Source organism: Artibeus jamaicensis, unplaced genomic scaffold, assembly GCF_021234435.1.
Source record: "Artibeus jamaicensis isolate MK-2021 breed Jamaican fruit bat unplaced genomic scaffold, CSHL_Jam_final contig_475, whole genome shotgun sequence".
Classification (NCBI taxonomy): domain Eukaryota; kingdom Metazoa; phylum Chordata; class Mammalia; order Chiroptera; family Phyllostomidae; genus Artibeus; species Artibeus jamaicensis.
In genome coordinates this window covers 3,255,626-3,283,489 of record NW_026521852.1, presented here as the reverse complement: position 1 = coordinate 3,283,489, position 27,864 = coordinate 3,255,626, and the positions used below count along the sequence as shown (strand labels likewise).

General features: G+C 41.2%; 2 protein-coding genes and 1 pseudogene across 4 annotated transcripts in view; 1 reads left to right on the top strand and 2 right to left on the bottom strand.

The window, feature by feature from the left end:
* Positions 1 to 1,981: 1,981 nt before the first annotated feature.
* TMEM81 (transmembrane protein 81) lies at positions 1,982 to 6,107 on the bottom strand. The gene has a single exon (XM_037155342.2). The coding sequence runs from the start codon at positions 3,149 to 3,151 to the stop codon at positions 2,366 to 2,368; it is 786 nt and encodes a 261-aa protein (XP_037011237.2). The 5' UTR covers positions 3,152 to 6,107; the 3' UTR covers positions 1,982 to 2,365.
* Positions 6,108 to 6,209: 102 nt separating this feature from the next.
* The window catches only part of RBBP5 (RB binding protein 5, histone lysine methyltransferase complex subunit), a 42,949-nt gene continuing 21,294 nt past the window's right edge, over positions 6,210 to 27,864 (bottom strand). The window contains exons 4-14 of one of the 3 annotated variants that reach the window (XM_037155340.2): positions 19,132 to 19,272; positions 18,203 to 18,365; positions 16,954 to 17,063; positions 15,607 to 15,726; positions 15,365 to 15,518; positions 15,196 to 15,267; positions 14,246 to 14,363; positions 12,796 to 12,865; positions 12,177 to 12,406; positions 11,228 to 11,419; positions 6,210 to 6,530 (exon numbers count right to left, since the gene is read on the bottom strand). In XM_037155340.2, the coding sequence (XP_037011235.1) occupies positions 6,502 to 6,530; positions 11,228 to 11,419; positions 12,177 to 12,406; positions 12,796 to 12,865; positions 14,246 to 14,363; positions 15,196 to 15,267; positions 15,365 to 15,518; positions 15,607 to 15,726; positions 16,954 to 17,063; positions 18,203 to 18,365; positions 19,132 to 19,272 (1,399 nt within the window). In that variant the 3' untranslated portion in view covers positions 6,210 to 6,501. The other 2 variants (XM_037155341.2, XM_053667983.1) reach the window with 2 other exon arrangements.
* On the top strand, positions 26,761 to 27,385 carry LOC119044147 (deubiquitinase DESI2-like; annotated as a pseudogene).

The window sequence follows — 27,864 nt, the reverse complement described above, 5'->3', positions numbered from 1 at the left end:
AGGCTGGTGGCTCTCAATCTTCACGATAAATCAGAATATCCTGTAAAACTTCTACATAATACAGGTGCTTTGAAGTCATGACTTATTCCCATCTTATTCATACCTAAGGCACTGGAAGGGCCCAGGCGGTGACTCCCCAGTGGCAATGAGCCCATCTAAGCCCCCAGGCCTGGGGTTTTCGGTGCTGCTTCCCACACCACAAGGAGCCAGGGCTCCCTGGAGGCAGTAGGTTCAGGTTTGGAGTAAGGAAAGTCCAAGGGCGGCCCCAAGACACCCTGTTGTACTAGCAAGCGAGGTCAAACTCAAAGTCAAATGTGGTCACATTGAAAGGATAAAAGAGCTAACTTGAAGGGACTCCCAATGGCCAAAACTGGGGGCAATCTGAACATCAAAAATATGACAACATTAATGGATTATATATAATTCTCTGAGTAAGAAAGAGAAGTCATTGAAACCCCAAAAATAAAGAGTGCCTCTTCTCCACAGAGACCCGCAGTTAATTACACAGAAATGACGATTTCGGGAATCACCACGCTGCCCTCCCCAGCGTGTTGCAACAAGGCAAGGATCACAAATGGATTCCAGAACGTCTGTGCCTTTCACCCCACAGACTAAGTACAAACAGAAAAAGTACACACAGCTTTGGAAGGAGGTCATCACTAGCGGGTCACCCTGATACCAGGTGCCTCCTGAAATGCTGCAATAAGCACATACCATTGCTGACATACATGGCTCTTGTCAAAACGTTTAGGATTTACTCCTCAAAACCTAATTATTAGGGAACAATGACAAATCCGGATTGTGGGACACCACCCAAGGCAACGGGCCTAGCTGGACTCTTCAATGTAATCAATACCACAGAGAACAACACGGATAGCAGGGGTCTGCTGAAGGATGGGGTGCAAGAGAAAACCGCATGTAACATGTTTGTCTGCATTTGATCCTGGATCAAGAATTAAACTAAAAACCTCTAAGATTTTAGGAAAATTTTAAAAACCAACCACATGTCAGAGCAGGGAATGGTTTGTTTTCTTCGATGTGATGAAGATACTGCAGTTACGCAGGACAACGCCCTTACTGGGAGGTGCGCACATGACTTAGGACTAAAGGGTCACAATGTCTGTGACTGGCATTCTATCAGCTCAGTAAAACCGATATCATTTAGAAAGATAATTGTAGCAAAATGTTCAAAGTTGATGATTCTAGGTAAAGGTCTATGGGTGCCACCAAACCTTTCTTTCGATTTTTCTATGGGCTTGACATTTTTAAAAATTAAAAGTAGAGGAAATCATAGAAATCCATTGGCCATAATTGAAACTGAATTAGCGTCCTTGGGGTTGGGGTCAGGAATCTTGTATTTCACAAGCTCATCCAAGTGGGTCAGACACAGCTGGAGAAGAGAACCAATGGTCCAAGTCTTGGATTCTACTGCCTCCTCAGGAGACAGAGAAAAGTGAGGGAAAGAAGTGCTGTAATTCTCTCAGAATTAGCTTGGCTGGTGGCCAAGAGCCTTTCCCCTGACAGTTGCACAAGCCAATGATCTAAGACACAGTCTGAGTGGCCTCTGAGGGTCTTAAGATTAGATTTCCCATAGAGGAAGGTACTAGTCCTCCCTTCAGGCATCTTGGCTACTGTAAGAAACTGGTAACACTTGACCTTCGGGGTACCAACAAAGCCCAGAGAAAAGCAGGGAGCAAGCCAAGAACTTTTCAGGGGAAACCTAGCAGATGAAAACTCCAGTGTTTTGCTAGAAATCAATGTAACACGGAACCCAGAGGGTTCGCCTGGGGGTGTGGGGAGGGGAAGTGTCAGTGCCAGCCTCCACTCTGGCACACACGGGCCTATGTCCCATACAACGCAGTTTGTTCAAACTCTAAGAAACTTGAGGAAAACAAAAGCCAGACCTATTATGGGACAATTTAAACAAATTCCAGAATTTTTTAACTAAAGAATAGAAAAGATTAGGTCTCCATATGGTCACTCTCATTTTTATTGAAGAGGGAAAAAAATGTTTTCACCAGAAAAGCTATCATGAATATACCCGTCTATGTGAGCATGCGTCTCAGAAGGGAGGGAGAGGTGGGGAGGCGTACAAGCTGTGAAGCCCAGAACACGGACGCAGGCTCAGAAGACACAAGTCTCCCTGGCAGTAGCGGAGGTGCCTGCAGGCATGTCCCCTGGGTATCTAGTGGGCAGGGAAGTCCAGGAAAGGATCCATCTTGGACACAAGAAGTTAGGGATCACTGCCCATACCTACCATGATATAGCCCCTTCTCCACATCTCCTACTCGCTCTTTTGGCCCTGGAAGCCCTCCCTCTTAGCTGATCCACAATCAGGCAGCCAGCCCTTCAAGAGCAAGGCCTGTTAGGTCTTCAGGCTGGCGTTGCTACTGGTCACCCTCAGCCTCCTGCACAAGACAATGCTCACCACCACACCGCCCATCACTCCACTAGCAACTCCTATTCCCAAGGTTATAGCCACCTTCTTTCTCCATGGTGGACGGTGAGGGCTGGAATGGTTACCCAGATTCACTTCCAGGCCTTCATTTACTAACTTCTGATCCTCAGTAAGGGACTGATGAAAATTCAGGTTCACCCAGTTACGGGGAAGGACCCTCAGCCCAAAATAGAGCCTCTTGACAAGTCTCAAGTTTTTTAGCAGCTGCACATCACACCGGTAGGTCCCAGAGTCATACTCCTGGACGGAGTCAAACTTCACAAAATGGGAACTGCCACGGAAGGGCTTGAAGACTTCATCATCAGTCGAGATGATGCCCCGAGCGAGTCTCCAGGTGAAGCGGAAAGCTTCCCGCCCGATCTCCAGGATGTCTGGACTCAGGCAGCTCAGCTCAAACTCCCTTCCCGTGAGGACGGTGAAGTGGAGCATCCCGCAGATCCAGTTGGTCAGACACTCCAAGCGCTGAGATGTACACTTCCTCCTCACTCCATCCGGGCCCACCTCACAGATGGTCTCCTCCTTGTAGCCAAGGCCACAGGTGACAGTACAGGTTGTGGCATTTACAATAACTTTCCCCACGGCTTCTTGTAGCTTCTTAGGGATGGCCAGTGTTTTAGGTAAAGTCACCTCCAAAGGCAGACAGAGGGCCAACACCAGACTTCCCAGGATAAAACTAATGACCAGAGTCTTCATGTCTCAGTGACATTTCACCACCCTCAGCCAACACCCCAAAATATTCCAGTTGCATCCTCTACGATAGTGTAACTCAATTCCTCCGACATGAGATATCCTTCACAATCAAAAGATATGATGCTTGCATCACCAATGAAACACTGCCACTTAACAAAACACAGTCCAATCCTCGTTACCAGGCGAGGCCACAGGGCAGGGGAAAAAGCCCCAGTGTTGCTGCTTTCCCACCTCTGCTAGTTAATGACCACCTTACGGGTCTTCATTCTTTCCACATCCTTTTACTGAATTTAAATGCACCTCTTGGGAACAGAAAGATGGAGACTTTAGAAGCGGAAGTGAATTACCAAATTACCTCAAATGTACTGAAGATAGACTTTTCCTCACTCTTTCCCCACCCGCCAGATTGTGGAATCTAATTTAAAGGGTTTCAAAATCCCAGTTAAATCTGACAAATAAGAAATCAAATAACGAGTCTTAGAGAAGGAGGATTAACCTGAATTAAGTTACTGACTCTCAATGCTCCCAAACCTTCTACAAAAAGGATTAAGAAACTCTGGACTGGAAGGTAAATGACTTCTTCCTAAATGTTCTATTTCTAATTCCTCCTTTGTAAATGAAAACCTTCAAATGACAGTGCACAAAAAATACTTTGGAAAGTGTGAAATACTGTTCGTGTGAAAGGAATTTCAAATAGAAGTGAAAATTCATGAAGACAAGGGCCTCAAGCCCTTTTAGAATCCAAATGTTAATCAGCAAGGTAGGCTGTATTAAATGCAGCTCTTCTCAATCTTCTAGGCACTTTTCCCTCCCAAAGGCACCAAAGAAATTTTCAGGAGAGGATGCCTAACTGTCCCTGTCTCTCGGCCTGGCCTATCCCCTTTACTCTATAGAATAGAGGAATCTTATTCTTTCCCCCACACCAGTGTTGCTATGAAACAGCTATGATGTCAAAGACAGATTCTCAGTCACATAATAGAAAAGATTAATACAGAAACACTCAGATTTGATAATGAAAAGCAAAGACTTAAGTATATCTTATGAAACATTGTTTAAGAGACAGTAAATATTCAATGGGTTCTAAAAATAATTTAATCTACTGGGTGGAAAAGGCCAGCAACGAGGAATTTAACTGTACTTACGGGTTAAGAACGCTCCTTGAAGGCAGGAAGCTCTGCTTGTCTTTCATAACCTCCAGAACACCTCCTGGCACGAGGCCTCTACAGAGCAGTTATACATACTTACATTGAATGTAAAAATTTGAAGAGAGATCATTCCTAATCTTTTCAATTTCCCACCTTTTGTTTGAATTGTTTATAACATCCAGAGGCAGAAACCTGAACAACCTGACCATCCCTCACCCCTCCCAGCTCTGTGTGTCCACAGAGAAGATCTTGTATCAGCACAGAAGCTGCCTTTTCTGTCCTACCAAGCAAAGTGCAGTGAGTTTAGGAAGTGATCAGTGCCTACAAACAAGCATCTACACCTGTTCTTTAATAAACACCTGATTTTATTGACAAAGCATTAAAGCTTCAGCAATACCAAGGCTAAGTCTTGTCTTGTACAAAACTACAGAACATTAAAAAACAAAAGGGGGAGATGACGAGAGGGAGGAGAATATGCTTGTATTGTACACATTGAGAAAAGCAAACTGAAATGGACTGAGGTTTAATGAGCTGAAAGGTATTCTAAAGGCATAAATAATTATCAGAAGCCACTGCCAGGAACCTCTGTATCACAGTTTGCACACTACAGCAGCGTTACGGCAGAGACATGGATGGGAGTGAGGTTTGCAAACGAAAATGTTAGTGAGCCACCTACTGACCTCAACCACTCGTGTGAGATGGAATATGAAGGAAAATTCACAGAACAAGCATTTGAGAAAAAAGTAGTGGCATCTAAAAATATACATATGTTACAACAGACTCAAGAAGAGTTCTCTGATTACTGAATAGTTTGTTCTAAAAGATGGAAGAAAGAGGAGAAAGAGGCTCTTACTGATGTGTTCTACTTTGATTTCTATCCTAAAATCCAAAAGGCAATCAATTGTTCGGCTACCTACAGGAGCACCCACCAGCTGATAGAGATTTCTCGGTAAGCAGTGTTCAAACTCTCCTCTGAAAACACTGAAAAGGATGAGCCAGGTTAAGTTCTGGTCAGCTAAAGCTCTCCTCAGACAACTAGTGAGCCCTCCCCACACCTGGTTTCCTTACGCTGGATTTTCAGAGAATTTCAAACACCTAATGTACACATCTATCCAATCTATTTTTTTTATATAAAAGAATAGCAAAAGCAAAATGTAAAAAAAAATTTTAAAAGCTAAGCAACCTTTCACAGAAAGGACGTGACGGAAACATGTCATAAGGAAGAGGAGCATGGACATGAGAAGGGGAAATGAGATGACTGATAGAAGGACCGATACCCACGAGCAATGACAAAAAGAATTTGTTCCTTCATCTGTGATTTGAACTGTTGCTGTTGCTTTGATTGTGAACGACTTTACGTCAGTCCTTGCATAGAATCCCCACCCCCACCCGCAAGAAGCTTGCTGAGACAGCTTGGTTGGTTTCATCCGTGGAGGCCAGCACAAGTAAAGCAATACGAACTACTGATGAACTACTGATGATTGTTTGCTGGCGATGGACAAATCTAGCCACCTTCAAAAACCCATGATTGATGAGAATGAACCAACGCTGGAGGGAAGCATGAAGTGAAAGGAAAACAAAACCCCTCTATGGCCCAGCCTGAGCACAAGGGGTGCATTAGGAAGGGGGGACTTTCTCGTTTTTCTTTCCTTTCTAAAAATTTCAGATGTTTCAAGCACTTTCTTTTTACACATCCTTTGTATACAATATGGAAATATAGGAGGTATCTGGTGAGAGGGTACATTTCAAAATGGAGAAATATGCAACAGAAGTTTTCCAAAGATATTGGTAGCAGACTTTCTGATCCGAACAAATTATTCAAGGGCATGCACCGAGGACAGAAGGCAGATAGGAGAAAGGAAGTGACAGGTCAGAACGATGCTGGGTACGATCAAACTGGATGAGCAGAACAGGTATCATTTCTCCAGCAACATAACTCAGTATTAACGTTTAAATGAGTCAAACTCCCATTTGATATCTTCACAAATCCTCGTTCCTGAGCACCTATTTGGACTTATGCTTGAAAGGGAAGGGACGTATATTCTTCTTTCATAATTCACTTCTTCATTCAAACATAAAATTCACTCCTTCCACCTCCTGGGTGAAGCAGAGGCATTTGTTTTAAATTAAAGTCAATTTCAAGGACTGAACAGTGTCCAGAAGCCACATGATGGAAAAGTGGGAAAAAGCGAAGCACTTCAAGGATCTTCATAACAGTTCAGAGATTGCTCCCCCTGCTAAAGAGATCAGACACAAAGAGATTTCCGTTAATATCAACTAAACCAGCTGCTGAGCAGAGCAGAAATACTGACAGATGCTGGATGATGCATGACAAGCACACATGGGCTAAGAATTCCCCCTCTAAGTTAAAACCAACTCCCACTCCCAGTTACTCTTCTTCATTGAAGCATAACCCCAAACCCAAACCTCCACCCCGTACTTTCTCAGTACTGCCCCAAAGGGCAAAAATGGTGAAAGGATGAGTTCCACACATTCTCTAGGCTAATTAGCCATTCTCCAAGGTGTTAACAAATTTTGCAGCAGGTAAAAAGAATTAATTCTAAGGCATTACATATCACATCTCTCACGTATTAGACCGCTTGGTCCCTAAATGAGTAACAGTGAGGAACGACCCCTTTCCAAATACCCCTGTTCCTTCGGTGACATTCTCATCGCTCCGGAATTCCACGTATGATGAAATGTTAATGAAAACTAGTGTTGGTATTTCTATACGCCAACAACTGACCAATAAATAAAATCCTCAATAGTAAAATCAAATGAACACTTTCCTGATCATTCCATAGAAGCTGTTCAACCTCTGATGGGCATCCTTAGATGGGCTGCTGTGAACTATTAACTGGGAAGTGTAAACAGAGAACAAGGTGAAGAAAATGCTCCTAGATGTCATCGGGAGTGGACGAGAGCATGCCATTGGAAGGTAGAATGGTTAAAAAATAATCACTCAAGTTATAAAAGAAAAATACCCATTTATAAACTTTGCTTTTAATCTGATTTTTAAAGTAAAAATTAAAGCAAAAATGAAAAATGGCAATAAAAATATATTCCCATTTGCCTGAGAATAAGACTGAAATCACAAACTCTCATGGATGCTATACTGTCAAAAATCAAATTTAAACTTTATGTAGTTCAGCGAGATAAAAAGTTTATTAAACACCTGTAATGCAGATCTCTCTCAACAAAAAACATAATAATTAACCTCTTTAGTTTATGTTTTTAAAATATTGATCTAGAAGAATCTATACCACAGAACAATCATGCCTTTAACAGTTTAAGGTTAGTTTTGCTGACTGTCCTCTCAGGTACCCTAAACAATCTCGTTTTAATGGTTTAAAAATGAATACAACATTGACATTTTAAGCCTAAATCACAACAGAAAAAACAAAACAAACAGAAACAGCAGCACGACAGAAGGCCTCGGGGCCGGTCTACTGCCCGCAGGACACACCAGGACACACGTTATTGAGTTGCAACAGAAAGGCAATCTACAATAACGGCTCAGGACGAGCAGCTGCTACTGACACCTCCCAGTAGCAGTCCAAGCCAGGGTGGCCTTAGAAAACACCAGATTCTAATCTTTAAATGTTACCTAGGTCAGCTAATAAAATCACAAAGAACAAAAAAGAATATCCAAATGGTTGACTGAGTTTAACAGAAAGTCATAAATTAGTCTTGACTGATCATTTTTTAAAAAGAGAAGAAGAGGGGAATAAAAACCCTCAATACCAAGCGTTCAAAACAATCACAGAATCGGGAGGTACTTTGGACCGGCAGCAGGACAGTGGAAGCCTGCAGGGAAATCTTTCCGGTGCCTGTCCACCCCCAGAAGGGGTGTCTCTGCTCATTTTGGTCTTTGCCGCCCCCGCGAGACCCAAGTGCACACCAGCCTCTTCATGCCCACATCTCATGTATGCTGACCGACCACAACTTTGTCTCACTGGTTACTGAGTGTGCTCCCTGCCAAAGAGTTCTAGTTCTTGGGCAATCCTCGAGCAGTCACAGGGCAACCGAGCCGCTGGTAGTCCTGCTCACACCTCGAGTTTCTGATCTGAGGACTGTCCTCTGGAGACTACCTAATAAGGTAATGGTGGGGAACCTGATAGGTGCCATGTGGATCTGGCCTTTCCAAAAAGTCCCAAGGTCAGGGTCACCCTCACCATGCTTCACTGATGGATCCTCCCTCATTACAGAAAGTGTGTCTTGATGGGTGTTGGTCCACGGGTGCTATCCAATACTGATGAGCTGTCTGATAGGAAAGAATCTTCTGTAGCCCTAGATTCCAGATAGCCAGATTATTTCTATAGTGGTCTGTCTATGTGTCTTCCAATTTTCCCTTGAAATGCATAACGTCCTGCTGTGGTATGAAACACAGTATAGCAGCTTTGTCAGGGCTTACTGCAGTTTCTTCAACAACTGCTCAACTGCAGATACTGAAGAAATGACACAGCTGTCACTTAGATACCTGGAGCAATGACACAGCCTCCACCTATAATCCTGCCTTCGAACAATTCAGCTCTAATGCAGAACTAGGGCACCGCAGGGGAGGGAAGGTCCACAAAACCTTAACTCTTACAAAACCTTAACCATTACAAATGTAACCCTCAGACTGCACTGATTTTGGGGGGGGGGGTATGAGATCCTCACACAGAGGCCATGCTAATTTCTGTGTCGTTCCAATTTTAGTAGATGTGCTCCTGAAGCAAGCACCCAAATTGAATTTTTAAGAAAGATTTTACTTATTTTGAGAGAGAGGAAAAGGGAGGAAGAGAGAGAGAGACAAACATCAGTCAGCTGCCTCCAGCACACCCCTAACCAGGGACCTGGCCTGCAACCCAGGCACGTGCCCCGACCAGGACTCAAACTGGTGGCCTTCTGGTCTGCGGGACAATGCCTAACCCACTGAGCCATGCCAGTCGGGGCTGATTCGGACTCTTTCAGACATTTCTGAAGCACAGCTGAGAAATGGCACGGCTGCTGTGCTCTAGGTTGTACAACCTCACGGTACCTCACAGTGCCCTTGACAGAGAGCCAGTTTGGCAAGTGCCAGAGATAGTTACTATTAGTGACCACATCAACTAAAATTAAAAGTTGAAATCTCTGTAATATATAAAGAGAAATGTGAGCTTTGAAAGCTTTTTTTTTTTGAGTTATGGCTTTTTTTTTTCTTTTTAAGATTTTATTTATTTATCTTTAGAGGTGAAGGGAAGAAGAGACGGAGAGAAATACCAATGTATGGTTGCCTCTTTGTGCATCCCCTGCTGGGAACTGGCCTGCAACCCAGGGCATGTGCCCTGACTGGGAATCGAACTGCAATCCTTGGTTTGCAGGCCCGCACTCAATCCACTGAGCTACACCAGGCAGGGCTGAAAGCTTTAAATGGTTTATTTACCATACATTTACTATTACAAAGCAAATGATTAATTAGAGAAGCTTTTGAAGAAACTAGGAGACTATGTTGTAGAATATTTCAATTAATTCATGATGTCTGGCCACATTTTAAATCACCCTGAAGCATTTCAGCAATCTGAGCCAGGAAGATCTATTTAAACTTTAAACTGTATTTCTTCTGTAGTTGCATTAGCTTGTGCAAGAAATGGGTTATGAAAGAATCATTTTTATTTAATGAGTCAACTAGTAATCTGCAATCGTTGTTGGTGATACCCAGAGAACTCTCAGTCTGTGTAAAAATGCACCAAGGCAGAGGGGTACATGGACTAAACGTGGAGGTGGCAGCCGATGACCACTGAGGCACCACAAACACCACTGCTGGAAGACATGGGTGCTCAGTGGCACAGTGTGGGCCGGTGAAAAACCAAAGCCTAACTAATCCGAAGCAGGATACTCAAAATGATGAGTGACTGAGCCTGCTTCAGCTCCTCTGTAGAATCTACCTGCATAGTGAGGAACTGACTGAAGGTATAGACAGGGAATCCTGTTTCACATCCCAGTGGACCGCATCGTCACATCTGGGTCAATGCACTTACATTAAAATTTTAAAGGGGAAAAAACCCAAATACAACCACATATTTTATCAATCTGGCCTCTTAAGTCTACTGACCTAACTGCAAAAAATTGAGAGTATAGTATTAACTAAAGTAGTGCTTCTACATAACAAAAAGTTTCCAAAACCCAACAATGTTGGAATAGAAATAGAATCTGCCTACATTCACAAATCTTTGATAAAAAACTAAAATTATTCTCCCATTCCCAATAAAAATCCATTGACAAATAAAAGTCAGAAAGCTCAGTAAATTTCAAAGGATTGGGTTTTAAGGAGCTACATAGAGACCGCAGCTTCTCTTTTTTTGGTTATCTCCTTCTGTTTGAAAAAAACAAAACACCTCCATCTTCCTTCTTATCATGAAGGTACTACCACCAACATCATTATTTCTTCTAGACTAGTGGGAAAGAGAAAAAGCTCTGGGATTTGAACAATTTGAAGAGACAGAGAAGATATGCTACAGTTAAATAGTCAGGGGCTGTATAAAGCAAGCTTATAGTTCTGATTATCTGTATGGCTCTTTCATTTGAGGCAAAACAAAACATCTAGGAGCAAACACGAACAGAGGAATGAATTAAACCAGGGGCTGTTATCCCTTTTCAGGTAATGGATTCCAACAGGACTCTATTTAAAGGTATAGGCATCTTTCCCACACAAATATTTACACAATATTCTGCTTCTAATATCAAGGGGAATGTAGATTTCTTGAAACCTATTTAGGGACTCAGGGTTAAAAGCCACTAAATCTAGCCAATATGGTTTAGCCTGCCCTTGTTGGCAGCTTAAAACTCAGAGAATATCTGCCACTTGGAAAAGGAGGGAGGAAAGAAAAAAATGCTACAGGTAAATGGAGTCAGGGGCTGTACAAAGCAAGGCCACAAAGCAAGCCAGACAGCGCTCCCAATGCGTCCTTACCTGTCAAGGGCTGGCTGAGTTCCGCCTGCACTTTACCCTTCGCTGATCCTTCCAGAGGTAAACCTCTGTCCCCTTTGTAGAGTTTCGGTTTAAATGGAGAATCTTTCTCTTTACCTTTTGATCCTTTAGGCCGGCCTGCTTGCTTCTTCTTGGATTTGCCATCCCCCTTCACACCCAGTAGTGGATGGACTTCTGTAGAAGGACAGATAGGCATGGAAAGGAATCCAGACACCACCAGCCCCATCACCCAACTAAGCGCATGGCATGCCACGTGTCCATGAGCAAAGTATGTTGCCCTTTCGTCCCAGACCTACTAATACAAGGAGGAAATTTGCTTTGTTTATTATTTATGAAACTATGGAAAGAATGGCCATTACGAAATAGCTGCTTGGCTACGTGGTCTGCACGGAGCCACAGCAGCTCTAAACTGAAAGAGCAGCCGAAGGACACACTGAAACTATACACGCCAAGGCAGAACAGGAATGCACACATCCACGACATCGTAAAAGAGAAAGGAAATGGGCTTTGGAAACTAGAGAGACCAGAGTAAGAATCCTGACTCAAACACGTGATTATAAAGGCTTCCAGGGTCAGGCTATAAAAAGTAGGTGGGAGGAAAAAAAGACTGTCCAAGCCTGACTAGTACTTTACCACCTAATTAAATCTTGGGGGTGGGGGGTGAGAATGGTGGCATAATGACAGAAACTCTGAGCCAGATGTCAGAAGACTCCAAGTGCGTTGTCATCTTAGGCAAAGTACCGAGGGCAGAGTCTCCCCGTTTTGGAAGGGAAGTGAAAGCACATGAAATCACTAAGTTGTAAAGCACTGTAAAAACAACTCATGGGAAAATTCCTTAAAGGTAAAATCAAAGAAACAGGAAATTACCAGATTGTGCCAGAGAGTAAAAAGTGGTGTCTACTGGGCAACAGAGAGAAGATGCGGCTCTTACCATCATTTGGTACTCCTTGAAGTTCTATATTGGTTGTTTTGGGTTTCTTCTTAGGTGGCTGGGACCCATCTGCTGAAGACTGCCTCTTCTTCTCTGAACTAGCACCTTCGTCCATCAAGGAGGTTTGGACTGCATCTGGTGGGGGGCCATAAGGATTTTCTTCTGGGTCTTCTACCTCAGGGGCAATGGGTAAATATAATAGAGCCTTTGAATCTTCCAGCTCTTCATCACTATTTGGAACAAGATCAGACAAGGGATTGGAAAAAAGAGGAAACAGTTGCTTAAAACAACAGCCCTTCCTCTAGAACAGAATCACCTATATTAACTATAAGCAACATGTATAGATCTAGAACTTTAAGAAAGCCAACAAGAATGAAAGAAAAGCAGATGACACAATTAACAAAATCAGCAGTAAAATTAAATGGTATAAATTATTTCAGTTTAAGATTTTCTGTCAGGGGAGAAAGGAAGGGGTTTCTTGTCAAACAAAGCACCTATCTGTGGGACGATAAAGCAGATGGGACTGAAGGGCCTGCGGCGGGGAGCTGAGAAGTGTACCACCAGAGGCCAGGAGGAGAAAAAGAGCGGCATCAGAGGCCCAGACCTCACACGGGCTCACCTGCTACAGAAAGCAGCAATGGGATCCACGCTGGTGACGTCCACCTCCTCATCCTCAGCAGCATCAGCCCCTGTGGGACAGAAACACGGCAGAGGTGTGCGAAGTGCAAAATTGCTTTCACTTCTAGCTCAGTGATTTTTATACACTGCAATTCAGAACACAATGGAGGAAGACAAAACAGTGCATTTTACTTAGTCCCTCAACAAATGTGTGCTGAATTTCCACCATGTGCGAGACAGACACTGGGCCCACAGTGATGACTAAGAAAGCTGGAACAGTTCTTCAGTAAAAGCATCACAGTCTAACTGAGAAGACAGACATTAACGGATCATTTCAAGTCAACAAGTACTACAGTAAAGTTATGTTCAAGAAGAGCTAAGTAGATAGGAAGGAGGAACAGCTTATGTGCAAGTTTGGGAAGGCTTCACAGAACATAATCCAATGATACCAACGCAGTCCAGCACATGCTGTATCCCTGGTGGTCCTCCTAAAACACGGGGGGCGTGTGAGTTATCTAGAATTACAAAAGAGGGACCTAATTCCCAGCACCGTCCAAGTGACCAGTGGCATTAATCATTCACTGACATTGCTAAGTGGGCAGACTAAGCAATCACACACACAAACTACTAGATACAAAGCCTTGTGTTAGACACCATGGAGGCAAAAAGTCAAGTCTTCATTCTCAAGGAGTCTCCTTGTGATAAAATATCAATGAGATAAAAATATCAAAGATCATGATCAGAACAGAATGCCTGTTATACCTAGGCACTATACCAGTGCTTCAGATGAAGTAGCTCATTTATTCCCCACAACCTGAAAAGCAAGGTTCTATTATAACCACTATTATACAAATGAGGACATCCAGGCTTAAAGAATAAGCATTTTCCCAAAGACAGTATAACGCCAAAGCCCGCATTCTTTACCTTCGCCTCACTGACAAAGACGTGACAGCACACGACAGAGCTGAGCACCCAGCCTGTGTGGCACCTTTGCTAAGTGCTACAGGTAAATCCTCGCTTAATCACCTGTAGTTCATCAGCAAATACAAAGTGAAATGTTGTAAGATCTGTTGAACCCTAGTAATAATGCCCATGTAAGCCCTTAGTCAATTAAAAAAGTGACATATTAGCCCTGGCTGGTGTGACTTAGTGGACTGAGCGGAGGCCTGTGAACCAGAGTCTCCAGTTCAATTCCCAGTCAGGGCACATGCTGGGGTTGCGGGCCAGGTCCCCAGTGGAGTGCGAGAGAAGCAACCACACACTGATGTTTCTCTCCTTCTCTTCCTCCCTCCCTTCCCCTCTCTCTAAAAATAATAAAATCTTAAAAATAAAGAAGATTTAAAAACTGACATTTTAGACTAAGTGATGAAATAAATTTTCAACACAAATTAAGAATGAATAAAACAACCATTTGTCCGTCGGGAAATACTGTCCGCATTGAGCAACATTACCTGTCTGCTCCGGCTCACTCTTGTCCTCGTCTTCAATATCGAACTCTGACTCCCTTTCCTCATATTCTACATTTTCATCCAATTCTTTGAAGTCTGGTGCAAAGGCACTCCAATTTTCCTACACCACAAACAAAATGTACTACATAACCATTTAAGAAAGCAACAGTCGGTAACCCAGACATTAATGATAGAAAGACAGACATGAACATGAAAGCTACTTAGAAGTCTGAGATCAAATTTGGTGGATAATAATAATGAGTTATCTACAAGTTTTTCTATATTAAGATATTTCTATCTTAAACATCCCAAGTTATTATTAACTCTAGTTCTTTCAAAAAAAAACTGCCATCTTTGACTGTTTTAAGAAATAACTGAGGTAAAAGCAACTCCAACTTACTCTTCTTCATTGAGGCGATAACCCCGAACCCAGCGTCCACCCCAGACTTTCTCGGTGCTGCCCCAAAGGGCAGCAATGGCAGAATGGTCAGAGTTCTCCACACTTTCCGGGCTGCTAATTAACCATTCTCCAAGGGGTTAACAAATACTGTTTGTAATCCAAAAAGTGCAATAAGTGAAGGAAATTCCAGGGTACTATATCTTCAAATCTTTTACATATCTGACTGATTTTCACAAGTACACCGATTATGAATATAATTAGTGTTCAAAATAAAATCAAGATGTAAAATATAAACTGAGCTGAAAATAAGAAAAGCAAAATAACAATCTTTCTCAGATAAGAAGCAGAAAAATGTAACAAAGCCCACTGTAAAATGGCTATGGTCCGAGACCATCCTGTCAAAATAAACCAAAGCTAGATGCACTGAACCTATTTAATTAGAAGAATCATATGCAAAAAAAGTGAAAAAAGGTAATTTTTAGCTTACTATTTGTAAAATTCTCTGAAAAAAGGGAGAGTTTCTGGTTTCAAAGCAATTAAACCGAATACTTACTACTTGATTTTGCGCCCAGATAGATACCACTCCACTAGAAATGGAAGCTATGATGGGTCGAACAGGATGCCACTAAATTTGATGAAGGAAAGAACAATCAGTTCCTAGAACGAACCCAAGATTCTTCTGTATTGCCTAAGTAACAACAGCAACCTCTCGCGCTACTCACAGCCACGTCCAGCAGGAGCTCTCCTCTTGTCCCGTGGAGAATCTTCACCAGGTTGCCTATGCTCTTCTCCCAGATGTACAGGGCATGCTGCCGGGCCGAACCCGCCACTATGTATTCTCCATCCCCAGAGAAACAGCATTTCTTCCACGGGGTCCTAAAGGACAGAGGAAGCACCCATGGCAAACTAGAGCCAGAGCCCAGGTCATGAATTATCACATATTCTTCCAGGCTGTGATACATACCTATTTACCAAGTCCTGTAATTTCTGCATAGGCTCCGGCTCTCCATCTCTTCCACAGGTTAAGATTTCTCGGCCATCGTAAACTCTGATTATTCGATCCGCTGTGTTAATTAAAAAGCAACTACAGAAAGGAAAAAAATGTCAGCACCAGAGTTCGGGAATCTGTTTCCATTAACATTTTCCATTATAGGCTGTTACTCAGAACAGTACCATAAACAACTAATAAGCTGGGGAGAGACTGAGGAAAGATCTAAGTAATGAACTCGAGTACTTGTCACCTCTCACACCAAAATGTACTTTGAAGTGAGAGTGTGTTATATACTTCCTGTGTGTCCTTGAATTTGGTATGTGCAAACAAACTACTCATCAGTATTCGACTGAGATCCAAGACCTGTAAATTGAAACCAGCTCCTGAACTCAGAAGGATACAGTTAAATGTACATAAATACTTCATTTCTATGGCCTTGTTTTATATATAATATAGTCTTTTAAATGAGTTCATAAACCATTTCAATTTAAAAAGTGAAATAATAACATTAGAAGTCTATTAAAATGTTATTTCATGCCTTCTTCCAGACTTCACTACCTAACCTTTTCTTTTTTTTTTTTTTTAAAGATTTTATTTATTTATCTTTAGAGGGGAAAGGAAGGAGAGAGGGAGAGAAATACCAGTGTATGGTTGCCTCTTGTGTGTCCCCCACTGGGAACTGGCCTGCAACCCAGGCATGTGCCCTGACTGGGAATCGAACCGCGATACTCTGGTTCACAGGCCCGCGCTCAACCCACTGAGCTATACCAGCCAGGTAACTAACCTTTTCTTAAGAGGATTTTGAACATGAATGCCCCCTAAGCACGTAAGGGTGTTGTTCCTGTATGAAACAGGGTGACTCTTTTACTGATAACCTATTTCTTCTAGTTTCTGTTGATATATCTACTTCTAGTTGGGTAACCAAACTTACCAGAAAAACACTTGTAATTAAAGGGATAATCAGGTTTTATGTGAGTAAAGTATATCTTCAGTTACTGCATGAATTCTGCGACATCAACTCCAATGAAAACAGCTAATCTTTACCCAGGCTAACTGTGTGGCAGGCGTCTGGCTGTCAGCGCGCGTCACTCTTCTCCATAAAGGAGCCGCCCAGTAATCTCCAGTCACAGAAGATGGGGATGCTGGTTCAACGGGGTGAATTTTATGAACTGAAGAACCAGATAGTGACAGTTTCTAATAACTATTTTTAAGTAAACTTTAAAAACCTTTGAAGTATAATACACGCAAAAACTGTGGATCTTAATGGTATTTCATATCCCACTCAATTTTAAAACTGCCCCTAAAAAGACAAGGCCTCACCTCCCCTTCCGGGCAAACTCTATGGACTTAATGGCTGTGGTATTGCTTGTTCCAGTTGTTACTCTGAAGGAAGCAACAAGATCCTGAGAATCTGTTTTTAGGACCAAAATCTAGAGTTAAAAAAAGAAAAAGTAAAAAGTAAGTATTCTGATAACTTACAATAATTAGATCTGGCTTCTGTTTCTAAAACTAGACAAAAACTAGGAAAATAGAAACAGTTTATTCCCATGTATTTGGCCTGATTAACTGGTATTGCGTTTTACCTCTATAAATAAAGGACTGTCTATTCTTAACATATAATGTTTAATGTTATTCACAATCAAAACAGATGCACGAATAAACAAAATGTAGTCCACACATACAGTGGAATATTACTCAGCCTTGAAAAGAAGGGAAAGTCTGGCACATGCTGAGCATGGATGAATCTTAAGGCCATTACACTAAATGAAATGAGCCAAAAAGACAAATACTGTATGAATCTACTTATAGAAAGTACCTAGAGTAACCAAATTCATAGAGACGTAGAGCAGAACAATAGCTGCCTGGGGTGGGGGCCAGGGAAAGCAGGGAATAAGGAGTCATTATTTAATGTTTTGCAAGATGAAAAGAGTTTGAGAGATGGACAATGGTGACTGATGGCTGCTTAACATTGTGAATGTACTTCGCACCAATGAACTGTATACGCTTAACAGTTAAGATGGTAAATGTTATATGTACTTTATATGTTTTTACTATGAATTTTAAAAACTGTCATTTCTAAAGTAGCCATAAAATTATACCAGTCCATGCGCCCCAATCAAAAAAATTTTTAAATTTTAAAAATTTAAAAAATGAAACTATAAACTCTAAATTTAAAAGAGACCTTAATGTTCACCTAACCTGACTCTTTACTCTGCAAAACTACAGGTTAAACTGGCCTGAATTATACAGTATTTACTGAACTATGTATATTCATCAGCAGTATTTCATTTTATAATGACTCTTCGATTTTATAACTCAGTAATGGCTCTTCATTAGCAGCATCCAGCAAAGGCCCTTCCATGGTTTCTAGGCCACATAACCTCTGCCCACTCTAAATCCAAAGGACAGAAATTATTAAGCATGAGGGAAAAACAGGCTACATCTGCCATAGTCAGGACGCATGCTTACTGTGGGGATAAAAGAAATTTCAAAGGAAGTAGCAGAGTCCACATAAAATAAACCAAAGCACAGGATGACTAAGGCGTGTTTAACTGGCTTCTCGGCTTACCTTGCCTTTTGCATTTCCTGTATAGATATATTCCCCTCGCCTATCAAAAGAGGCAACCACGTTCAAGTCGGAATCATCATCTACCGGCAGAACAACATGTTTGGAATCTGAAAGGGTCAACATGACAGGAGCAGATTTCATGGGACACACGAGAACCTTGTTCCTGTTTAAAAATACGAATAGTACATTGGCTATTGCTTTGGTATCAGTAGACGGATTCCCCTGCCATTCTCCCTGATCCCTATATACTACCCTTACCAACTTTCCAGCCCCAGCAAAATGAATATAGGGGAAAAAACCCTAAAATCTAAATGTCTAATAGAGATATGACTGAGTAAAGTTATTGAATCCTACTGTACCTTCACAAAATATAAAGTAATCACTAAAAATAGAAATGTAGTAGACTAGTAAAATATGAATAAAGTGAAAAAAAGCAAAATACTAATTAAAGCAGTGTAAAAAATAAAATTTATGTACATTAACATGCATATAGTGAATTATGAAGCACTATATAACAACCTTTATACATAAAGAGTACTTGATTAAAAGAGAACCCAGAAAAATGCAGACAATTATGTCTGGGCAATGGAATGATGGATAACTCTTAAATGCAGTTTTAATACTAAATAATTTCCCCTACTAAAAAATTCAAATAATGGGGGAAGGGACAGGTCAAGAACTAGTTATTATACTTATTCCTACCTTTGCCCATTTCCAAAGTCCTAATTTGGGGAAGCTTTTAATTATATAATATTCTCCTTAAAATCTATTCAGTTGAGCCAACCTAGACAGAAAGCCTCTGTATGTTGAAGGTTTAAAGAGAGGTGTATCTGCCTCCTAAAACCTTAATCTGACACTGTAAGAGCCTGGAGCTAATCCATATGGAGTTAGATCCCACCCCAGGAAAGAACAGCTCAGATTAAACATACTGATCTCGTGGATGATACTGGACTTTTAAAATGGGTGAAGGGAATCGAAACCTCTGGTCGCAGTCGCCTGAAAGAACATCCCATTGTGACACTATGTTATCTGTGGAAGCACTCACAAGCTTATGACCATCTCGACTCCAGCTGAGAAGAAAAAAAACGGGGTGACTTAGTACACATTCTAAAGCAAAGTATATCATACCACTCCTACAGACAAAAATGCACAAATCACATATTGCCCTAATCACATTGGCCAATATTTTTTAAAACATATGTTCAAATCCACAACATGCTTTCCCAACTAAGCAATAAATACAAATGTTTTCACGACACTTTCATATCTAGTGAAAGAAGCTCTTAATAGTTCAAGATAACTGTAAGTGGCTCTGTGAAAGAACATATTCAAACGTTTTAGAGTCTATATAGTCAGCAAGCCCGTAAGTGTTGATATGACAAAAAACAGGTTTTTCTTGGAGATGGGGAGGGAATATCTGAGCTTTCTGAGACTGTCCCTCAGAACATAAACAAAATAAGAAAGATAAGTATCTGTTATTTAAAATAATTAAGAAAGGAATGAATTCCTGCTGCTAACTACAGCTAAGCACCCTGGTCATGATACATAAACAAAACAAACAAAAAAGATTCTGAAAAGCAGAAAGATGACAACTGGTCAGTGACTGCAGGGTAAAAAAAAAAAATGACCTAACAGTTCCTTGGATATTCTTTCTGCCTCCTATGATCCAGATGTCCTTGACCAAGTGATGGAGAAGCCAACAACACAGTGATACCAATGGGCATACACTTAAAAAAGGGCTCAAGAAGAGCCTGCTTTCTGGAACCAAAGGACCAGGAAAAGACAAACCAGAGAGACAGAAAACATTTAGACAATAATCACTTTACTCCAGTAACCACCACAGAAAAAACTGCAACCCCAGCCAACAAGGTCTAAACAGAGAGTCTAAACTTCTACTACTGCCCAGAAACTGCGAAGCCCCCTTCCCTCCTAACTGGGGTCAGAGAAAGTGCGGCGGAGAGCCAAACTTTCATACCCACCAGGTGGTAATGAAAATCCCCAGTACAGTGTAGTGGGGACCAGGAACAAGGCAGTTCTATCCTTTCCAGCCAGGACACTACCAGCCTAGGAGGCCCAGTGGAGAGCCTTGAACTTCCAAACTTACCCAGCCTAATGCGGCCAATGAGAAACTTGACTTCTAACCCGTCTGACAATAACAACATGGTACCCTCTCTTCCCTCTGGTACGTATCAAAGGAAGCCTGCTAAGGCACAAGATTTAAATACTAAATAAGCTCTAAAGTCTTATAACACCCAAAAGGCCCAAGTTTCAACTGAAAATCGCTATTAATCCAAGAACAAAAAAAAAAATTTGAACTTGAATGAGAAAAGACAATCAACAGATACTAACACAGAGATGACACAAATGTTAGAATTATCTGACAAAAAATTTAAATGCAGCCATCATAAAAATGCTTTAATAAGCAATTGCAAACATGCTTGAAATAAATGAGAAAAACACACAAACAAACAAACAAAACAAAGTCTCAGCAAAGAAATAGAAGATACAGAGAAAGAAGAACTGAATGGGAACTTGAGAACTGAAAATTAAAATAACTAAAATAAAGAACTCAGAGATCAATTCAGCAGTCAATGAAAGAAGAGGAAAGAATTAGTAAATAAAATGAAATAAAAATTTCCCAATCTGAACAATAGAGAAAAAAAAAGATGGAGAAAAAAAGAACAGAGTTTCGTGGGCCTGTGAGACAGAATGAAAGACCCAAAGCCCAATCATTAGTCTCAGAAGGACTGAACAGAGACGGGGGCTTCGAAGTATCTGAAGACGTAATGGCTGAAAATTTCCTGAGCTGGGCAAGAGATTTAAAACCTGCTGATTCAGGAAGCTTAATGAACCTCAAACAGGATGAGCTCCACTCCAAAGAAATCCACTCCAAAACACTGAGACAAACTTCTGAAAACAGAAGACAAAGTAAAAAATCTTGACAGCATTAAGAGAGGAATGACACGACCTGTGGGGAGCAATTCACGGGACAGATTTCTCATCAGACACCACGAAGGTCAGAAGGAAGTATTTTTCAAAAAACATTTTTCAAGTGCTGAAAGAACTATCAACCCAAATTCTATACCCAATGAAAATATCCTTCAGATACAAAGAGGTAAATCAAGACGTTTGTCACTGGCAGATCTACCCTAAAAGAACAGCTCACGAAAGCATACCAAAGGGTAGCCTGTTGAACTCAGGGCGCACGCCTGGGTTGTGGGCCGGGTCCCCAGTGGTGGTTGCACTGAGAAGCAACCACACATCGATGTTTCTCTCCCTCTTTCTTCCTCCCTTTTCCCTCTCTCTAAAAATAAATAAATAAAATCTTTTTTTTAAAGTTCCCTAAATGGAAAGGAAATGATAAAAAAAAATTTTAGAACATCAGGAAGAACAATGAAAAGAGTAAAAATATCAGTAAATAGAGACTTTTTTATCTACCTGAGTTTTGACACAAAGCAAAAATTACAATACTATCTTAATTGGGTCTCAAATGTACATGGAGGAAATATTTAAGACAATTACATTATAAACAAAGGAGGATAAATGGAGGTAAGGTTTCTTTATACTTCACTTGGACTGGTAAAATGTCAACACCAGCAGATGGTGATAAGTTGTGTATATATAATACCTAGTAACTGCTAAAAAGCTAAGGAAATACCCTGAAAAAATACCACAGATAAATCAAAATGGAATTCTAAAAAATGTCCAAGAAACCCATAGGAAGGCAAGAAAAAAAGTAAACAAAAAAAAGAAACTCTAAACCAGTATTTACCCAAATTTTGCAACAAAGAGAAGTTATCATTAAGGACTTAGCAGGCAATATTGCTCCATGGTTAAGAACACAGACTCAAGCCTGGACATTACCACCTTCTAAGCTGTTTAATCTTTGGCAAGTTATATAACCTTTCTAAACTTGAATTTCCTCATCAATAACATGAGAATAATAATAATAGTTAGTACCCACAGAAGACTTGAGAGAATTAAAATTAATACACATAAGACTTAGCCCAATGCTTGACAATAATAAGTATTCAAAAAACAGCAATTATTTGTGTCAAAGACAAGATAAATGTACTCCCAGACTTAGGACCTGAGGAAGAGAGAAAGGCAGGGATAAAATAAAGTGAATATAGAAGGATTAAGTTCAAGTCTAATTACAAAAGGACCCTGGTGCCTCTCTCCCACCAGCTCTAGAGCAGCTCTAGAACACGTGCCGTCAGGTTTACCCCTTCGAAGGGCAGTCAGAGACTCCTCCTAGAGCATGTGAACTTAAAAAACTCCGAAGAGGCCTACAGATGCTGTAACTTGTGGGTTCACAACAAAAAAAGCCAGCACATCACCAAGTATCAGGAGATGATGGGAGAGGAAGAAGATGAGCTAAAATCACACTGTAACAGGAAGTCTATGGGTAATTCTGAAATAAACCGAGAAAAGTGACATACATATGTTACTTAGAAATATGAAAATACCAGAAAAAACAGGCAAAAAATTGGAGGTCCATTAGGAATGAAACAACACTGAGAGTGGGTACAAACAGGAGACAGCTACTGCTGCTGTTCTTGTAAGCCTTTCAGCACAATTTTACTACAGAATAGCATGTTACTATGATTTCATTTTTTCACTTAAATGCTTTTACACATCTTTTGCTTTTACAGCAAGATTGTATTTCTGTTGTAACAGAAGAAATCTAATTTTAAAAATTCAATTATAAACAAAGGTAAACATTAAGAGGGGTTCTGACATTAATATTCTTCAATTCCAAATTTCTTTCCAAAAGACAGATGAGTCTTTGCTAAGTCTAATGTCTTAGTCTTAAAGACCATTTAGCTCTCCCCATAGCCCCCTCCAGTGCTGAATTTGTCATGTAGCATGCCCAAGAAGGGGACAGCAAGCCCAAGCAGGGACGGTCCCACTGATAAACTACTTCCTGTGCAATCCATCCCACCACAGACACCTCTGTGTGAGAGCTCTTCTTTACTCTGAGTTAACATTTGTTTCCCTGTAACTTCCATCTGTTAGCTAACTAGTCCTGCCTCTGCTCCTTGGGCCAATTTTTCTGGCCTACACATGTCAACTTTTTTCATTGCTGAAGACGGCCACCATACCCACCCACAACTTCTCTTAGGAGACTTTCTTAGTCCCTAATATGTTCAAACATTATGCAACAAATTAAATAATACATCAAGTTATACTCTAAATAAGGCTGACCAAAGAAAAACACAAAATGTGTGTAACTACCAATGACATGTAGTAAGTAAATAAATGGTCTTTAAGACTTATACATAAATTAGGGAACAGTTAAATAATTATAATGCATACATACTATGCACAGTCACTAAATCCCAAATGCAGTTCTTGCACAGGACCTGTAAAACTTTAGTAATGTACCTGTATGCACATGCACCCCCCCACTAATCTCATTCTCCTTACTTGTTTTGTGTGCCCAATGCCTTCAGTACCTGGGACATAATTCCCATTCAATGTTTGCTGAATGAATATATGAGAGAAAAACTTTATGCACAAAGACAATTACTGTACTATTTTCCATAAAAAAAAACTGTAAACCTACTTTTACCCACCACTATATAGCCATGAAAAAAATTTTAAAGGCGATGCAAGCAGGAAAATGTCTAGACAGTGTTAGGATGGGAAAAAAGTCAAATACAAAATAGAATACAGAGGACTTCCGGTCAAGGTGGAGGCATAGGTAGACATGCTTTGTCTCCTCACACAACCATAGAAAGAATTACAACCAGGTCACAAAACTAGTAGTAACACCCAGAACCATCAGAAAATCAAGCTACATGGAAGTCCTACAACCAGGATTTAAAGAAGACACATTCGTCCAGACAGGTAGGAGGAGTTGTATGGACGGCGGAGAGGCAGTATGGCATGGAAAGGTGGTGGCAGCAGTGGTGGAACAGGTAGGATACCCTGGGAACCAGCAATCCCAGCCCTAGGCCAGACTGCACAGTCCAGAGTTCCAGCAGCAGGAAGATAAACCCGTTACCCCCAGTTAAAAAATTAGTGGGGACTGGAGTGGTACAAGAAACTGCTGATTTTTGCCACTGAAAGGGCCAGCATGGCCTTAGAACATATGCAAACCTGCCTACTCTGGGATGGGACAGTAGCTGGAAGGGCACCAGTCACATATGGGAAGGGGGTAAAGTGCCTGGAAATGGAGCCAATACCAGGCAAACCACCAGAAGCCAGGCAGTGGCACTGTCCCCTCTCAGCCCTCTCCACACAACCACAAAGTAGTGAAGTCAGTTGCCCAGCTCTGGCAATTACCTAAGGCTGTGCCCCACACAATTTACAGGTGCCTTTTCTACAATAGGCCATGCTATTAAGACAGGGAGTAAAAGCAGCTTTACCTAATACACAGAAACAAACACAAGGAGGCTGCCAAATTGAGGAGACAAAGAAATATGGCCCAGATGAAAGAACAGACCAAAACCTCAGAAAAAGAAATAAGTGGAACAGAGATAGCCAATCTATCAGATGCAGAGTTCAAAAACACTGGTTATCAGGATGCTCAGGGAGCTCCTTGAATGTGGCAAAAAAATAAATAAAGGAAAAAATGAAGGTTACACTAACTGAAATAAAGAATAATCCACAGGAAACCAACAAAGAAGGGAAGGAAGCTAGGATTCAAACCAATGATGTGGAACATAATGAAGATATAACATTCAACCAAAACAAAAGGAAGAAACAAGAATTAAAAACAAAACAAAACAAAATAAGAATAGGCTTTGGAACCTCTGGGACATCTCCAACAAATGTGCCAACATCTGAATCATAAGGATGTCGGGGAGGAGAAGAGGAAGAGTAAGAAATAAAAAAACTTATTTGAAAAAATAATGAAAGAAAATGTCCCCAATTTGGCAAAGGAAACAGAAATACAAATCCAAGGAAGCGCAAGAGAGTCCAACCAAGTTGGACCCAAAGAGAAACCCCAACCAAGACACATCATAATGAAAATGCCAAAGGCTGAAGATAAAGAGAGTCTTTAAAGCAGCAAGAGAAAAGCACACAGTTACCTACACAGGAGTTCCCATGAGACTGTCAGCTGATTTCTCAAAAGAAACTTTGCAGGCTAGAATGAACTGTCAAGAAATGTTCAAAGTGATAAACAGCAGGGGCCTACAACCAGGATTACCCTACCCAGCAAAGCTATCATTGAGAATGGACGGGAAAATAAAGTGCTTCCCAGATACTGTAAAGCTAAAAGTCTTCATCATCACCAAGGTCTTCATCATCACCAAGCCACTATTATATGAAATGTTAAAGGAACTTATTTAAGAAAAATAAGGTCAAAACCATGAACACTGAAATGGCAACAAATTCATAACTATCATCAACTAAATCTAAACAAATAAACAAACTAGGCAAACAAGCAGAACAGGAACAGAATCATAGATACGGAGATCATTTAGAGGGTTATCACCTGGAAGGGGGAGGGGGAAAAGGTACAGGGATTAAGAAGCATAATTGGCAGGAACAAAATAGACAGGGGGAGGTTAACAACTCCATTTCCTAATGGAGAAGCCAAAGAACTTACACACACAACCCATGGAGATGAACTAAGTGTGGGACTGCAGGAGGGAAAGGGGGTAACAGGCAGAGTGGGACAAAGGGGGAAAAATTAGGACAACTATAATAGTAAAATCAATAAACTATACTTAAAAAAAGAAAAAATCATCAATTTCAGAGAACCTATGCACCACGATGTTCAGAGCAGCACAATTTACAATAGCCAAGAGTTGGAAGCAACCTAGGTACCCGTCAGTAAATGAATGGATCAAAAAACTGTGGTACATTTACACAATGGAATTCTATGCAGCAGAGAGAAAAAAGGAGCTCCTACCCTTTGCAACATCATGGATGGAACTGGAAAGCATTATGCTGAGTGAAATAGGCCAGGTGTTGAAAGACAAATACCATATGATCTCACCTTTAACAGGAAGCTAAACAACAAAACAAACAAGCAAGCAGAAAAAAGAAAACAAAGACACTGAAATAGAGAACAAGGGGACAGTGACCAGAGGGAAGGAAATTTAAGGGGAAAAAAGGGGAGGGATTTGGAGGAACAAGTATGAAGGACACAGGGACAAGAACTAAGGGGGGTGGAAAAGGGAGGGAGGTGGGGAGCACGGGGCAGGGTGGGCTGGGATAGGAAAAATAGAAAACTGTACTTGAAAATAACTAAATAAAATTTTTTAAAAAAGAAAAAATCAAGGTATTTCAAGTGGAAAAAATATTAGGTCTACAGTAGTGTATAGTTAAAAAAATACAGTGAGGGGCGGTGCCTAAGCTTGAGCAGGCCCATCACCCATAAGCCCTGATGGCACAGAGGTTCCTGTCAGCAGTGCCCCAGAGCCACCCAGCTTCCCATTGGTCCTGCCCAGGCAGCTTGGGTCAGGCTGCACACTTCGTGCCCAGGCATTATTTTCCCTTCCATTCTAAATGGCAGCCTGTATCAGCGGAGGTGAGAGCAGCCTGGGCCCAGGATGAGGCAGTGGCAGCAGTGGGGGGAGGGGAGAGGGGGGAGGAGGAGGATGGGAACTGCTAACCAGTTAGTGGTGCTTAATGTGCACGACATGTACTGGATGAACAAGTACATCTCATCCTTTGGAACTGGAATTTTGCAGTCAAGAATTAAAGTATATGGCAGAGAATTTGCTTATGGTACCTATTCTCACCCCTTTTCTGCAATATTTAAAATTTCCCCAGAAAAAGCTTCTGAACTAGGAGAAACATTTAAATTAGAAGAAGCTGTTGTTTTAGGGAGCACTGCCTTCCTAGAAGATGCTATAGAAAAAAACTGTAGAACTGGGAAAAGAATACAAAGGCAATGCTTATCATTTAGTGCACAGAAACTGCAATCACCTTCCTCCAACTTTAGCAGAGATTCTTTGTGGGAAAGAGGTTCCTTGCTGGATCAATCAACGTGCCTACTTCAGCTCCTGTACCCCCTTTCTACAGAGTTGCCTCCCAAAGGAGTAACTTGCTCCTGCAGCCCTGCAGTCCAGTGCCAGCCAGGAGCTGCACGATGAACTGGAGGGGGCAGAGGATGCTGTGGCATCGGCTGCCATGGCCAGCACTACAGCAGGCCCCAGGCCAGGGCTCCACACTAAACTCTCAATGTCTCCAAAGTCACAGAGTCAGAACTGTCTCTGGTAGCTGAATACCACTAGAGAAAAGTAAAAGAATAAGCATCCTTTGCATATTTTGTACACAAAGATGGCTCTCCCCCAAATTCCAGTTTTTCAGCTCAGAATTATATTTATAGACAAATCACTTGATGCAGGAGGGAGAACTTTGTATGAAGCTGCCGGTTTTTTTGTTTTGTTTTTTTTAACCCACTTGTAAATCTGGATTCACTACTTCTGTTTTACACAAGCTCTGCTAAGTTATGTTTACAGTATTTTCTATCGTTGTTTACAAATCTCACATGGACTTCTGCTGCCACTCAAGAAGAAAATCTTTATGTCTTTAAGCATTAGGCAGGTAATCTCTGTACACTTCTGACAACTGCCAGAGTTATGATATAAATAATAGGCACACAAAAAAGTACTTAGGTGGTTACAATCACCTGCTTGAGAACTTTTAGTTTGTGGTTGTTTTTGTTAAGGTTTGGTACCAGGATGCAGAGAAGCGAA